Source organism: Heterocephalus glaber, unplaced genomic scaffold, assembly GCF_053883595.1.
Source record: "Heterocephalus glaber isolate CG9 unplaced genomic scaffold, H.glaber_assembly_v1.0 deba00000818, whole genome shotgun sequence".
NCBI classification, from domain to species: Eukaryota; Metazoa; Chordata; class Mammalia; order Rodentia; family Bathyergidae; genus Heterocephalus; species Heterocephalus glaber.
In genome coordinates, this window is record NW_028258164.1 from 26,645 (window position 1) to 41,855 (window position 15,211).

Below are 15,211 nucleotides of genomic sequence, written 5' to 3' on the forward strand. Positions count from 1 at the left end.
CTTAGGGTACAGCAAATTTTCAGAGTGATAATTGATTTTGAGTTACTATGTAATATAATAGAACATATTTTTTTAAATGGAACTAGATAGACTCCTTTTTCAGTGGCCTCATGACTGTTTCAGTCTTTTGTGCTTACATGTTAATTATAGAATAAATACATTGAGGCTGGGGATTTAGCTCAGTGGTCTCGCCGCCTGCTGCGCAAGCGCAAGGACCCGAGTTCGATCCCTGGTACCAAAAAAATCCCCCAAAACAAAGAATAAATACATTAAGTTTTGTGAAATAAATTCTTGGTGTGAACTATAATGAACATAAAAATAGATTTGAGGTAGATTGGAATCTTTAGAAAGTTGAGTCTTCTATTGTATGTATTTTTTCATTCCTTTTTATCTTCTGTAATATCTCTCATTGGAGTTTAAAATGTTCTCTAAAAAGTTTTTATATGCATAGTTGTTGTTATAGACAACATAAATTTTTGATACTGCCATGAATATACATTTTTAATCATATTATACTTTTATAGAAATGAAATTAATTTTTCCTGTATTTTCCAATATTATTGGTCTAATTTTTCTTGAAATGCTGCTTTATCTTTTTCACATCAATTTTGTTTTGCAATGTGTTATTTTTGGGTAATTTTAATTATATATAAATTTCATCACATTTTATTTTTTAGTCACTATGTAGAAATAAGTCTAAATTTCCAAAAGTATGGAGTGTTTTTATATCTTTTTGATATTTAATTCTAACTTAACTGCCTAAATGATTTTGTGATCGGAGTGTATTTTGATTGGTACTAATTATTTGAAGTTTGTGAAGTTTAATTTTTGGGTTTTGGTCATTTTTGTAATTATGGTGTGCTTGAGAAGAATTTATATCTTTAAATGTTAAGCATATAGCTATGTATACTTTCAGTACACAATGCTTAATATACTGTTTCAAACGCCGGTTGATTTAGTAATCATTTGTCTAATGTGATTTGATATTTACTTAGAATGCTCAGTTAAAACCTTTTCAACTATGATAAAGATTTTTCAGCTTCTTTTTCATTTTATCACTTTTCTTTATACAAGATTTTTAAAAATATTCAAATTCATAATTCTTTTATCTTCCTGATGATTTAACTCTCTTATCATAAGGTAGTTAATCTCTTTATTCCTAATAATATTTTTGTTTTAAAGTGTATTTTGTCTTTTGTGAGCATAGAAGCATTTAAAACTGTTCAGTTTAATTGTATACATCTTTTTACATCAACCTGTGACCAAATATTTTAGTTTTGTCTCTTGTAAATAGCATATAGCTGGATTTAAACTTTTCTTCCTAGTTTATAGTTTTCATCATTTAATGATTTGACTTACAGATTTCCATTTTGTTTGATTTCTGGTGGATTTAGTATTGTTTTGCTTTTTTATTTGTTTCCTCAATTTTTATTTTTTATTATTTCTTCTTTCCTGATTAGTTTCTAATGGAATTATTTTTGTTTAATTTATTTCCTTCATTAGTCTCGATATTGTACAATTTAATGATTTTTACTGGCTACTTTAGGGGCTTATCTTATTATTTATCAACATTAATAATTACCTTTACTTCTGCATAGGGAGTAAAAAATGAATGTGATACATCTCAGTTCTACGGACATCCCTACACCATTTACATAGTTTTGTCATGTTTTAATCATAATTTGATTTCTTTATTGTTGCATGTTATTTTCTTTTGAATGCTTTATATTGAGCCACATATTTTCTAATTTCTCTGTCAGCCATTTTCCATATATCTTAGACCTTCATTCTGGGATCATCCTTCTTCCTGAGAAATGTTCATTGGAAATTCTCCTTAACTGAGTCTTTGGACTGAGACACATGCATGTCCTGCCTTACTTTAAGGATGCTGGCTCATAGAGAGTATTTTACTCTAAATCCTCCCCAGGCCTGGACCTAAGCCTCTGAATTTCTCATCTGCAAAACCTCTCCAGACATTTATGATCTGCTTACTGGTCTGACTGTTTTCAGTTCCCTTTTGGCCTTGTGGCTCAGGGGACAAGCCTTTCTTTTTTTGTGTGTGAGCTCAACAGGCATTCATTGCAATTTTCCCATCAGTTTTTAGGCATTTGAGAATGAAAGAATTTTTCACAATATATCATCTTTCACATTGTCAAAAGTGTATGTTCATTCAAGGTTTTATTATTTTCCTGATTTTTAACAATTGCTTAAAAAGGATTTTTTTTTTTTTGGTACCGGGGTTTGAACTCAGGACCTTGCACTTGTAAGGCAGGCAGCAGAACCACTGAACTAAATCCCCAGCCCTTAAAAAGGATTTTTTAAAAGGAAATGAATAAATAAGAAAAAAAGTGAAAAAATAAGAAGAATCATGGCGCTCAAGGCTTTATCTTAAAGTAAGAGAGCAAATGGCAGGGCAGGGTGGAGAGTTTACATCTTGCACTAGAAGTGAGATCTATAGTGCTTGAGAAAATGGCAATCAGGAAGAAAGCAAGAGGGTGTGAAGAGAGCTGAGGACGGGGAAACTCCAATAAAATCCAGACAGTTTGAGTCATTAGGAGCAATGGAAGCTGGGACGGAGAGCTCATGTGTAGGGTAAAAATAGAGCTCAAACTAAGGAGGAGATTCTGGGACTCTTAAGGATGTTGGCATTGAAGAGGGCAGGATGCGGAGGCCAGGGATGAAGGGAGTTGTTGGTGACAACTGAATAAAAAGCATCTTGCAACCAGAATTCCCAGGACAGGACTCCATGCAGGCCACCACCCTTCCCCTGCACAGGGCTTTTGACTTAGATGCTCATCTTTGGTTCAGCCCACTGTAGGGTGGTTCTGTTGCTAACAATATAGATAGATAGATAGATAGATAGATAGATAGATAGATAGATAGATAGATTGGTTGTTGTTGTTGTTGTTGTTTTGGGTACCAGGGATTAAACTCAGGACATTGTGCTTGCAAGGCAGGCACGGTGCCACTGAGCTAAACCCCCAGTCCAGTTGCTAACCAATATTGAGAACATTAGCAAGTGTACAATTTCTGTAGACCTCGACTTACTTTTTCTGTTTAGTCATACATATGCCCATTCATTCCTAAGTCATTTATTGCATGCCTGCTATGTGCATAACTAAGTCCATAGCTGATACTGAGTATCTGGTGCAAGACACCACAGGCATGACCCCTAGCTCTACTGTTGTAATCAGATCTGAATGCATACATGGTAGTACTACTGGGCATATACTCACTTGAAAACTGAGAATTAATACCTGCCACTCATACCTCACAGGTATGTGTGAGAAAAAAGTGAAAAAAAATATACTTCAGAATTTTGGAAGTATAGCATTATGCTATATAAGTTAGTTATTGCAAATATAATAGAAAGTATGAGTTATTTTAAGCCTTAGAACTCATCCTTAGATGCTTTATTAACCAGATGACTACCCTGAACTATGGCACACCTTTCAGAATTTGGATTTTGATTACTAATATTTAACTTTTCCACTTAAATCTGACTTATGGTGAGCTGGATGCGTTTAAATGTTGGTTCTCACTCTTAAAGGGATTCAGTTTTATTGTCGTGGAGGATTTTAGAGTTTTTCTCATGGAGTGTAGATGTTAAAATGAACTTTATCATCTCCAAGGCTTGCCTTAGAGCCAGATGAAAAAATAATATCTATGGCATTATTAAAAACCTACAATGGGGAAAAAATAAGAACCAAGATACATCGTGTAAAAGTACAAGATCCCGATGATGAATGTAACTGTATTGTATACCTAAAACGTACCAACAAACTTAATGAAAAAATCTACAAAACAAGAATAGCACTTAGATATCCAGATGGCAGGATTCCAACAACTTCAACTAAAGCAAACATACTATTTGCTTTATGTGTCAAAGTTCCGTGAAATGGCTTAGTTTTAGACAGTGGGATACTACTGCTTAACAAACACATCTTTCAAACCAAACTGTGGCACAACAAATTCTATTGCTTTAATTTCCAGGAGGGAAAAAGTAAAATATGAGATCTAGTTCTAATTCTGAAATTATTAACTATTTTGATTTCAGATAGTAGCATACTTTGGCTGAAGGATTGCAAAATATATAGTTGGTCTTCAGTATACTACACTAAGAGAGTCACTACAATTTCAGTGAAAAAACTAGCATACTGATCTTAGTTGTTCTGTTTTTATGCTGCATATTCTGTTACATATTTACTGTTTGAGGTAGATGAAATACTTGTTACTGCATTTTAGAATTTTAACTGTACATAGAAGGATATAGGTTATTTAGAGGAATATATTTTATTTCTAAGTTCATTACTTTAGCTCTTACACTTAACCTTTATTTTACTCTTGGCATCTGTTAAATTTGCAGACTATGATAAAATATTTAAAGAATTATCACTTTTATTGTTTTTTGTTCATTGATAAAATTATCATTGAGACCTATGTTTCTTTACACATTTGAACATGAATGCTTTGCTCCTCTTGCTATCTTTAAGCACAAGCATGGTAAACAAGTATGAATAAATTAATATTTGTTAAGTAAGTAAATATTATACACAAAGGATGGTTGATAAAAAATAGTCTTCAAGAGGACATATGTGTGAATTTCCTATAGTTAGTGGAAAAATTTTCTTAGTTAACTGAATTCCCTGAAGTAATTAGCTGTCTTGTTTGTTCCTTTATAAAGTAAAACACACATGCACACACACACACACACACACACACACAAAAGCATTTGTATATCATCTTTAATGTTGTTTATTTATAATTCATTGATACAATTTTATGGCCCATTTATGATATGAGATTATGTTCTCATAGATTGGTTTTTACCAGGTACTATACAACAGCTTTCCCTCTCTCCCTCTCTCCCTCTCTCTCTCTCTCTCTCTCTCTCTCTGTCCCTTCATTTATAATAGATTGGAAATACTTGGGAATATTTATTTTTGAATAGCTCCTTATACTTTTTAAGACTACAAACAGATATCTCTAAAATAGAATTTCTTAAAACAAATATAAAACAATATTAGCTTGTTTAGTATTTGAACAAAATGATTATATTTTTCTGTACCGAGTTTCTATATCAAAAAACTGGAATCCACCTTAATCTTTAATTATTCTCTGTCCTCTTTTAATTCAGTGTTTTGCAATCTTTGAAAAAAATTATCAGCCCCCTAAGGAAACTGTAGATGTTCTTTTCCTAATTACAGTTCCCACATGAAATTTTAATGCCATCAATTCACTGTATCTACTTCTATAACCTTTGGAAGACCACTAATCTTACATTTTCTAAGTTTTTTCCCTCTTCTTCCCCCATCAAGATACACCAGTCATCTTTTGAGAGTAATATCACTCCCACTGGGAATATAAGTTCCAGTGAGTCATCAAGTCCTACTGATTTTACCTCATAAAAAGACTTCATGACCACAGAATTAAGATTATAAATAACCAAAAAAAAAGATTATAAATAACCGACATTTTTCTATTTTTATAAGAAAATACTAAAAACTTCATCTAATATGAAGCTGGAGATAACCACATCCCTAAATTATAAAATATAGAAAAATAACTTTCAAGTTTAATAAAGCCTAGACCAAAATGAATGAAAATTCTATGAGTAAATAGGTGCTGACTTTAAACAAATACTGGGTGGACTGTAGAGTTCTCTAAAATGCCACAGCCTTGCAGAGCCAATCAGAAATGCCTAGCAGGAATCTGTGAGATGCAGGAAAGTTTTAGCCCTGGAACTCTCTGTAAATTGGTATGTCACATCTCAGAGTATCAGCTGACACGGACTCCAGAAGAAACACACAAGCAAGCCTGTGCTTGTGTGGCCAAAGCAAGACACTCAGCGGACTGTATGTAGTGTTATCAGTGCAGCAAGAGCTGTTCAGCATAGTTTACAAGGAGACGAATTGCTAAGGCACAGTTACAGCGTGTGTCTTCTGTCTTCATTGCTCTCCATACTCAGGTAGTTGGCAACATAGCTGGTCTGATAATTTTACACCTTTTCAAAGGAAAATATTTCATAGTTCTGGACATGACAGTATAGTTTGCATCAGATTGACATTTCCAAATATAAAACTGCAAAAGCCAAACAAGAACAGTAAACAAACAAATAAAGAAAAGCTGTTTGAAGGCATTTGAGAGTAACAAAACAGGCAGAAATTTGAAGAGCTTCAGTGTTAAAAAGAATGAAAAATACAAAGTAAGTGCCAAATTTATCCCAGTTTCCTCTGAAGATACTTTCCATTTTGGTATCAAGGGAAACAGCTGCAGCAGAAGGCAGTGGTCCTACTAAGCTGAAAATATGCACGTCTCACATCTAGCATCTCACAGAGAGGAATTGTGAGTGAAGTTTCAAAATTTGCTACAGATTCCACTAAACAAATGAATTATTCATCCACAGGAAAAATTCCAAGAAATCAAACATGCCACAGCTAGGAGGCTAAGAGGGATGCACAGATACTGGCACCTGCTGGGTGCTAGGAAGACGTAGATTAGACTCCAAGTTCTGCATTGTTGGAGGGAACTGATAAAAGCCTTTGGTTTCCTGTACAAATCTCAAAAGGGTCAAACTGTGGGAATTAACACTGACATTTTTCTAGAGTTTTAAACTGAACTCTGCACAGAGGGAAGAAGAAATCCATCTGTCAACTCCCCAGAATTATCCTTTTTGAGGAAAATATCATCCAGACCGTATGCAGGTGTTACATACAAGGTTTGACAAACAAGGATTTTGTATTGTACTTGAAAAAGAAGGAAAGCTACTGACTAAAAAGTAACAAAAGAGTTATCAAGTATCGACTCCACGATTAATATGTTCAAGAAACCAACAGGGTGGATGTGTTCAGCAGGCCTGGATTCCATTGAAGAAGTAAATGATAATTCTAAAACGAAAGAATATAGCCACAATTTAATAGTAAGTTTAATGGCAAATTTGAAGCAACAAACCAGAGGATTATGTAGCTGATCTGTAGAAAGTACGTGAACCAATGGATAGAGGAAAAAGAGAGAGAAGTTGGAGGACACAGAAAAAGATGTGGAACATGGTGAAAGGGTCCAAGCAGAGGAAATGTCACAGAAGCAATGCCTGAGTACTGAGATACTGGCTGGGAGTTTGTAAAAACTGATAAAAGCCATAAGATTACAATATCAAAAACTAAAAAACCCTATAATATGTGAAGGTGAAAATAATCTAGTGACATCATAATGAAAGTACCAAAAGCAAAAGAAAAAATTTTCTTAATAGATACTCAGGGATGAAAAAGAGATATATATTATCCTCAGCACAGTAAGGATAAGACTCAGCCGAAACTTTATGAGATATTATGAAACTGAAAAATTAGTTCAATGATTAATAGAATGCTGGAAGCAAAAAAGAAAAAAGTTCCAATCAAAATTTGTTTGCATCATGATTACCCAACAAAAACATATTTCAGACAACGAATGGATGGATGGATGGATCTCTCTGAAAGGATACACCCACAGCAGACCTACACTACAAAAAATGCCAAGAAAGTTCTTCATGTAAAAGAAAATGGCTACTGCTGGAGCATAGAGACCACTCACAGAATTTCTCTTCAGCAGTATTCAGAAGGTCCTAGCCAATACTGAGCCTGCACTATTCCAGTAAAGCAAGAAGAAATGAATAAACACAAGCTGTAAGGATTAGAAATGAGTTAAAAATGTCATTTTAACAATTTATGTGATTATTAATATATAAAAACCCCAAACAATCTAAAGAACAGCTATCATGACTAATAAATGAGTTTAGCAAAGTCATTGACTGCAAGGTTATTATTAAAAGGAACATAGTTTTATGTACCAGCAATAAACCTTAGGAAATAAAGTTTATGAAATGCAATCATATTATATAATCAGAAATATGAACAACCTGTAAATTTGAGACCTAGAAACAAACTAACAAAATGTGTATAAGACCAAAGCACTGAAGACTTCCCTCATGTCTTTGCTGAAAGCACCCTGTACCTTTTTAAAGGCCTGTACCTTTTAATTCTGTTCCCAGATTTTGTGCCAGCCACCTCATACTGGTTAATGGCACAAAATGTGGCAACTACAATACAGATTTGATTGTCTTATATTATCCATCACTTACATATCTCTAGGTAATATAAAAAGTCTTTTTAGTTTATGTTAGGGAAAATGAGCTTAGGATGTTTCAATTTTCTTTTTATCCATCTTTAAAAATTTTTCTTTTACATCTACTTCTCAATTTATTTCCATAACAGAATTGATTATAAAATGCCCAATACTTGTTTATATTTTAACATCTCTGAAATCAGTATATATTTTACCATTGATGGCAAGTCAAAGTTTAATTAGCAGTATTTTTTCTTTTTAACAATTATGTAGAATAATCATGCATCTTAATAATGATGGCATCTTCAATTTGATTGTGTATAGATTTTCAATTAACTTTGCTGTTCTATGGCTAATAATATCATACCAAATCACATATATAATTTACATTGTGGGCTAAACATTATTACCACCAGCTTCATTTCCTGTACTCATCAGTATGATCAGTATGAGGTCTCTAAAATTCTGCTAAGTTCAGGGTAGACCCTCTTCTCTATCTATCGTTCTAATATCATGTAAGCCATAGAAGAAATACTAGACCATATGCAGGCTGTGTGTTTATTCTACATATAAAGTACACACTAACCAATTTAAGTACTGTTGATATCAGAGAGTTTTTTCAAAATTATAGTTCAAAGTAGTTATATTATTTTCCGTAATTTATTGGGACAAGTTTTAGCTTATCTATTTAATAAAACCAATATAGACATTAGGAAGGGATTTCAGATTAAATAGTCTGCCCATGAGAAAACTATCCTTACTCTTAACAAATAAGACAAAATGATGTGCTTATACTGTATAATATGCCACCTTAATAAAATGTAGGAAAAGACATAAAACTTTTGAAAATTGAGATGTAATTCACATGCAATAAAATGCACTGTTAAAGTTTACAGTTCAGTGTTTTTTTAGTGCAGTCACAGTGTTGAGAAGCCATCTAATTCTATAACTTTCCTAATCATACCCCAAGACCTGTGCCTATTGGCAGACGTCCCAATTCCCTCCCTTCTAGCTCCAGGCACTGGCTTATATTCAGTCTTTAGGAATTTCACTTTTAGTTATTTCATTGAGATGGAATTGGACCATAGGTGGGCTTTCATTTCTGGGTTCTTTCATGTAGTATCCTTTCAGTTTCATACATATTGTGGCATCAATCAATACTTCTTTCATTTTTATAGTTAGTAATATTCCGTTTTGTGGGTATACCGTATTTTACTTTTACATTCATCAATTGATTGGTCATTTGGGTTGTTCCTACTTTTTGACTGTTAAGAATAATGCTGATATGAACATTCATATGTGTATTTGTGTGTATATATGTTTTCAAATTTCTTGAATATATATTTAGCTATGAAATTGTTGAGTCCCATGCCAACTTTGTCTTTAACTTTTGAATGAAATTCTTGGATCATAATTTTATGATAATTTTATGTTTTACTGTATTTCCATTTAATTAAACTGCCAAACTATTTTCCAAAGCACTGGGTATCATTTCATATTTCCACCAGAAATGTTGAGGGTTCTAATCTCTCCAAATCTTCATCAGCATTTGTTACTACTTCGTTTCTTTTTTATTATTATTATAGATGTTATAGTGCATGTGAAGGAAAATCGTACTGCAGTTTTCATGAAGCTGTTCAGCCAAAATTATCAGATTACTTTGATATCTCCACTCTGTAGATTTAGATCTTTATACAAAAATTCATCCATATTAGAAACTTCTTAAGAATAGATTTTTCATAAAAGCTTATACATTTAAAAATTTAGAAAAAAATCAGTTTATTCACTGGAAATTCTTTAGTCCCTTAGGTTAGAATCATCAAGGTACTTGTTTGTCAGTGCAGATCAATCAGAACAGGAGTTCTGTTAAATGTAAGGTAATTTGAAATCTGATAGCATCTCTAGAGTACACACAAAGCAACAAATTTTTTAATCACCAGTTGAAAATTATCACTAGTGAGGAGAACTAAAGCTTCAGTTTTATCACTCAGCCATAGGATCAAAATTAATAAACCTAACCCTAAACTTTGTGGGATTGTTCTTTTCATTTTCCATTGTGCCCAAAGTATTTTCTTGAGTGATGTGAGCTTTGAGTAGTATGCAAACAGACATACAACAAGCCTAACAAACCAGATTTCCTGTCATCTGCTAGCCAATTTTTAACATATCCTTGATGTCTGCCATCCAACAGACATTCATCTGTAGATAGATTCCCTGTTGTTGCTGCCACTAGTTAAGAATATGTTATTAGTCACAAGTGGAGCAAAATCGGAGCCAGACTTTCCAAGAACCAGAACTAGAAGCAAACAGAAACAAAACACATTGAACACCAGAGTTAGAAAAAAAGAAACATAAGTATTAAATCTAGAAGCCAAGAAAAAGCATCTCTGGGCTGGAGAGTCCCAAAGTGCCCTTCTTGCACAACACAGCTTAGTTAGCTCAAGTTCATTTGGGCATCTTTAGCAGGACTATTAAATACTGTCAAATATAATGTTTGTGATTATCAGGAACAAATATATGGCAAACACTGCAGTTTTAATTGACTCATTAAAGAGAAAGCCAGCAAAATGACAACCTAATTCTAAGGATGATTGAAAAAGGATAGATAGATAGATAGATAGATAAGGCACTCATATAATTATTCACACATATGCACACATGGTTATTGGGGGGAAAAAAAGAATCCTGAAGTTTTGAAGATAAATTCCAACCTGGGTAATATGTTCTAGGTCAATAAAGCCACTACCTGTTGGGTTTTCCTCTCTACTGAATTGGTTGCTTTGAATAAAAAGCAGCTTTAGTAAGTTGTGCAGAAAAACCTGACTCATTAATTCAGAAGGGAAGAAGACAGGGTATATCTATATCTATGTGTGTGTATATATATATATATATATATATATATATATATATATATATGAAGACAGGATATATATATATATTTCCTTAAGGGATATATATAGATATATAGATTAGATATGAATATAGCTTTAGAGATATGAAGGAAATTTTTAAGCAAAAAGTTAATAGTTTGGGGAAGAGGGAGGATCAAAGAAGAAAGATAGGGTTCTTTGAATTTTAAAGGTGGGTTTTATCATAGGCTGTTTTCAAACAGATCACTTTATTCATTTTCTACTTACAAGTCAAGTCATTCAGCAGTGATAAAGATGCTGTAACAAATTTAGTAATGCATCAGGTTCGTGCTGATATGTAATATCATAATGTTAATATTACTTACAAAATAGAAAATAAAGGACTGGGAGTCAAAAGGCTAAGTAAGAAAAGGACAAGTAGAATGTATATTTGTGCTAAAATCATGACCTTGGATTAACTAGGTTAATCTGGCTGATGAGACTCCTAGATAGACAGGAGATTTGAAAATACCTTAAGAGCTTCTCATTAAACATAATAGTAATGGGCCAGGGATTTAGCTCAGTGGTTCCGGCCCCTGCCTCGCAAGCACAAAGACCCGAGTTCGATCTCTGGTACCAAAAGACAACAACAAAACAAAACAAAACAAAAACCATAATAGTATTCTAAATAATTATCTAGGAAACTAGACACTTCATAAGTGAAAATGACTTTAAGCATATAAACAAATATTTCATCTGGGGGGAATCATGTCTCAAAATTTATTCACCTTGCATTGCTGCATGTAAATAACCATGGAAAACATTTAAATCTTTTCAGCTCATTGTAAATATATTTTCATTATATAAAGATGATAAAACACATTTCTGATACTTTTAAACTTCATAACCTAAGGAACATTGATTCATATTTCCCAATAATGTGTTTTTTGTGAAATAACTTTTAAATGCAAATTCAGATCTATAATAGAATTCCAGTTTAATGGAAGTAACAAGGAGAATGAAGGTACATGTTAATTAGTGCACACATTACTATAAAGGGAAGAGCAATCAGAAAGAGGTTTTTGATAATCATTGTGGGATCTGTGCTGAAAAAGATTGATGAAAGATAAAAGAGCACTGATTTCTAAGTTGCAAGTGTTTGATTTTGGATGCATTGGAACTGTAAAACTGACCAAATCTTGACATCTCTGGATATCCTGCATCAGATTTCTGCAGGCAAATTACTATAAAAAGCAGGCAGTATGATTAGACCTAAGGAGGATGGATAAGGAGATGTAGAGAATGATAATGATCAGGAGATTTAGATAATGCATTGAAATAAATTACTGAGGACACAGAAGAAATTACAACATTTTTCAAAAAGGAAAGTTTATTAAAGTTGGGAATATAAACCCCACAAAAATCAGTTTTGGGCTGATCATATGTGATATTCTCATTAATGTTTTGAAAAGGGGCCTATATAAAGTGTATAACAAAATAATCAGATAAGTAAATGACTCAAAATGTTGGGTTGATAAGAAGCTTATTAGAATAAAACAAAAATCTTATTGGGATTTTGAGGTAGACCACTTGAAGAAATTCAACTAAGAACTAAAACTTCTAAATCATTCCTATCAAATGAAAGTGCCACTTTTCAATTCGTAATCCATGAAAAATTATAAAAATTAGTCTTATCTCTTTTCCGTGGCTATTAAAAGCTCCCAATCTTGCCCTCCTGTCTTTTTGAACTTACCTGTTACTACTTTCCCTGATGACTGGAGCATTCATCATACATGTGCCCACAAACCCCAGTACTTTCTGTAATACTAAGATATATTCTGACTTACATATTGTCATCATCACTGTTAAAAGGTTCTATATTTGTATGTGTAAAGGTCATGTAAGTTAGTTTTTGCAAATATTTTGAGCAAACAAAACATTAAGAAGGCCTTTGGGTAACATTTACCACATATGAATAGCATTGGTTGTGCTTTTTACTATATTTTTTAAATCTAGAGAATACTCTGTTGAAATGTCAGTTTTAAAAGACATTCCTTGTAAATAACTATGGGAGTGGTGATGTGATCTTTAAGTACTTGTAGCTGTATGACTACTTTTTGTCTGGCTTTTCCTCTTCAAAAATGTGCCTGGATTATTTCAAAAATAAATTAGATTTAGTGTTTCAGTTGTGCTGACCTGTGATTTATGGTTGCATATATGTTTTTACTTTGTAAATATAGTTCATTTACCCCTAAAATGCAAGGCAGACGGATGGGAAGTTCAGGAAGAGCCATCATGAAGAGCAGCAGCATGAGTGGAGAGATATACACGCTGGAGCACAATGACGGCAGCCAGTCTGACACTGCTGTGGGTACCGTTGGAGCAGGTGGAAAGAAACGGAGATCCAGCCTGAGTGCCAAAGTGGTGGCCATCGTGTCTCGAAGAAGTAGAAGCACATCTCAGCTTAGCCAAACAGGTGAGTCGAGTGAATTTTACTTAAACATCTCAAGTTCTTGCTGGACAGACAAGAGTTGACCTTCCTGCTACAGCATGTGGTGGGATCGTAGTTTATATTTCTTCCTTGCAAAGAAAGTTTATTTTTCTGTATCTCTGAAAAAAATCTGTTAAATGTATGGTTTTATTTCCTGTGTAGCTCTCTGAAGAAAGTATTTATTAATCTGTAAAATGATTGTATATTTTCCTTCAAGTTAAGAAAAATTAAAGCCATGTTTATAAATATAAATTAAGGAAATGCAAAGAAGTATTAGAGGTCCAAATTGATCCATGTGCAAGAAAAGCAACAGGATTCTCCTTTTCAAAATGTTCCATAATTGAATTTCCTATAATTTAGGCCATATCTGTATTTTTATAGAAAAGAAGGTCAGTTGTGCAACTTGAAATATGGTCTGCAAAGTACTGTATGAATGTAATTAAACTGTATTTGTTATGTTTCAATGCAAGCAAAAACCCAGGAGCAATTGTACTTTAGAAAAATGGGCCGATGAATTCATGTGAAGAATAATGTTTTAAAAGAAATCTGCGTTTCACATATTTCCTACTGCTTATATATCTTAAAAGCTTTTTATCTTGAAGGTATATACAAAAAAGCAAATCCAGAGAGTTTTTGTGTCATAAAATATAATAAAACACTGCTCAGAATTATATAATATTTGATCACACATATTACATAATTCATCACTCTGCACAATATATGTTAAACCGAAGGTAAGTGAAATAGTGAAGCAATCTAAATTGTCAGCATCATTTTTCCCTTATATCCATCCGTTTCTTTTTCTGTTGCTTAATGCAAGAGCCTTTTCTGTCACAAAATTTACTTATATGAGAAAGTCTTAATAAAATCCTTTTCCTTGCTCATGTAGCATTTGGAAAGTACCTATTTTAAATTACACATTTTACTAGATTTGTTGCCACATAAAGTAGAAGTGGGAAATTTAGAATCATTTAGAAACTGAACTAGTATGCACACCGATTGCTTCTAACAGAATTTTGTCTCAAAAATCATAGGATTAGAATGAACCTAGATTAACAAGCATTTCTATAATAGACCTGTGTTTTTGCCATCTCAATAAGACAAGCTGTTCTTTTCATTGTTAAAAAAGAAGCATTTGTCCTTAGCATCAGGCTTCTTTAGAGTAAGGATAGGAGGCATTTTTCATTTGTTCTGTTTTCTCTGATGGTGGTGCTTCCTCATTACTGGTTTTGATGTTATTACACTCTACAATGTGGGATGTGTAGAAAGCTTCGATACTTGGTCTTCAAAATACTTCATTACATAGATGAAGTGGAATGGAAATATTCTTTGATATCACAAGGTGTTTCCTGTGTGAGATGCAGCAGGTTTAGGAAATGGTTCATCTTCTTTCCAGTCTCTTTCTCTGTAGTTGAATAGAATAAAGAGGTTTTGTTTTGTTTTGTTTTGGTTTGGTTTGGTTTGTTCTGAATAGGAGCTATACTTGTGTTACATCTTCATAGGTAGTAGGTTTGATTGATTGCTGTGGACACTGTCAGCCCCTTTATTTATTAGTTTAAATTTTATCCCAATTATGGTCATGTGTTGACTTTCAACAACTACCATCCCAGAAATTGCATTGTTAATTACTTCCATGGAATTCCCTGCTTTTGGGGGGTAGGTTCAGTGCTTGAGTCCAAAGGGGCATTGGATTATGAAGTCACAATTGCAAAATGGTTGTGTCCTGCACTGACTTTTAACAAGCAAACTTCAATTTCTTTTAGGACGCAGT

General features: G+C 33.2%; 1 protein-coding gene across 4 annotated transcripts in view; it reads left to right on the forward strand.

Moving 5' to 3' along the window:
- LOC147828914 (regulating synaptic membrane exocytosis protein 1-like) overlaps window positions 1-15,211 on the forward strand; it is a 97,131-nt gene that overhangs the window by 23,451 nt on the left and 58,469 nt on the right. For 2 of the 4 annotated variants that reach the window (XM_087207736.1, XM_087207735.1), the window contains one exon: window positions 13,190-13,425. In XM_087207736.1, coding sequence (XP_087063862.1) covers window positions 13,190-13,425 — 236 coding nt within the window. The remainder of the gene's footprint in view (window positions 1-13,189; window positions 13,426-15,211) is intronic. The other 2 variants (XM_087207737.1, XM_087207738.1) reach the window with 2 other exon arrangements.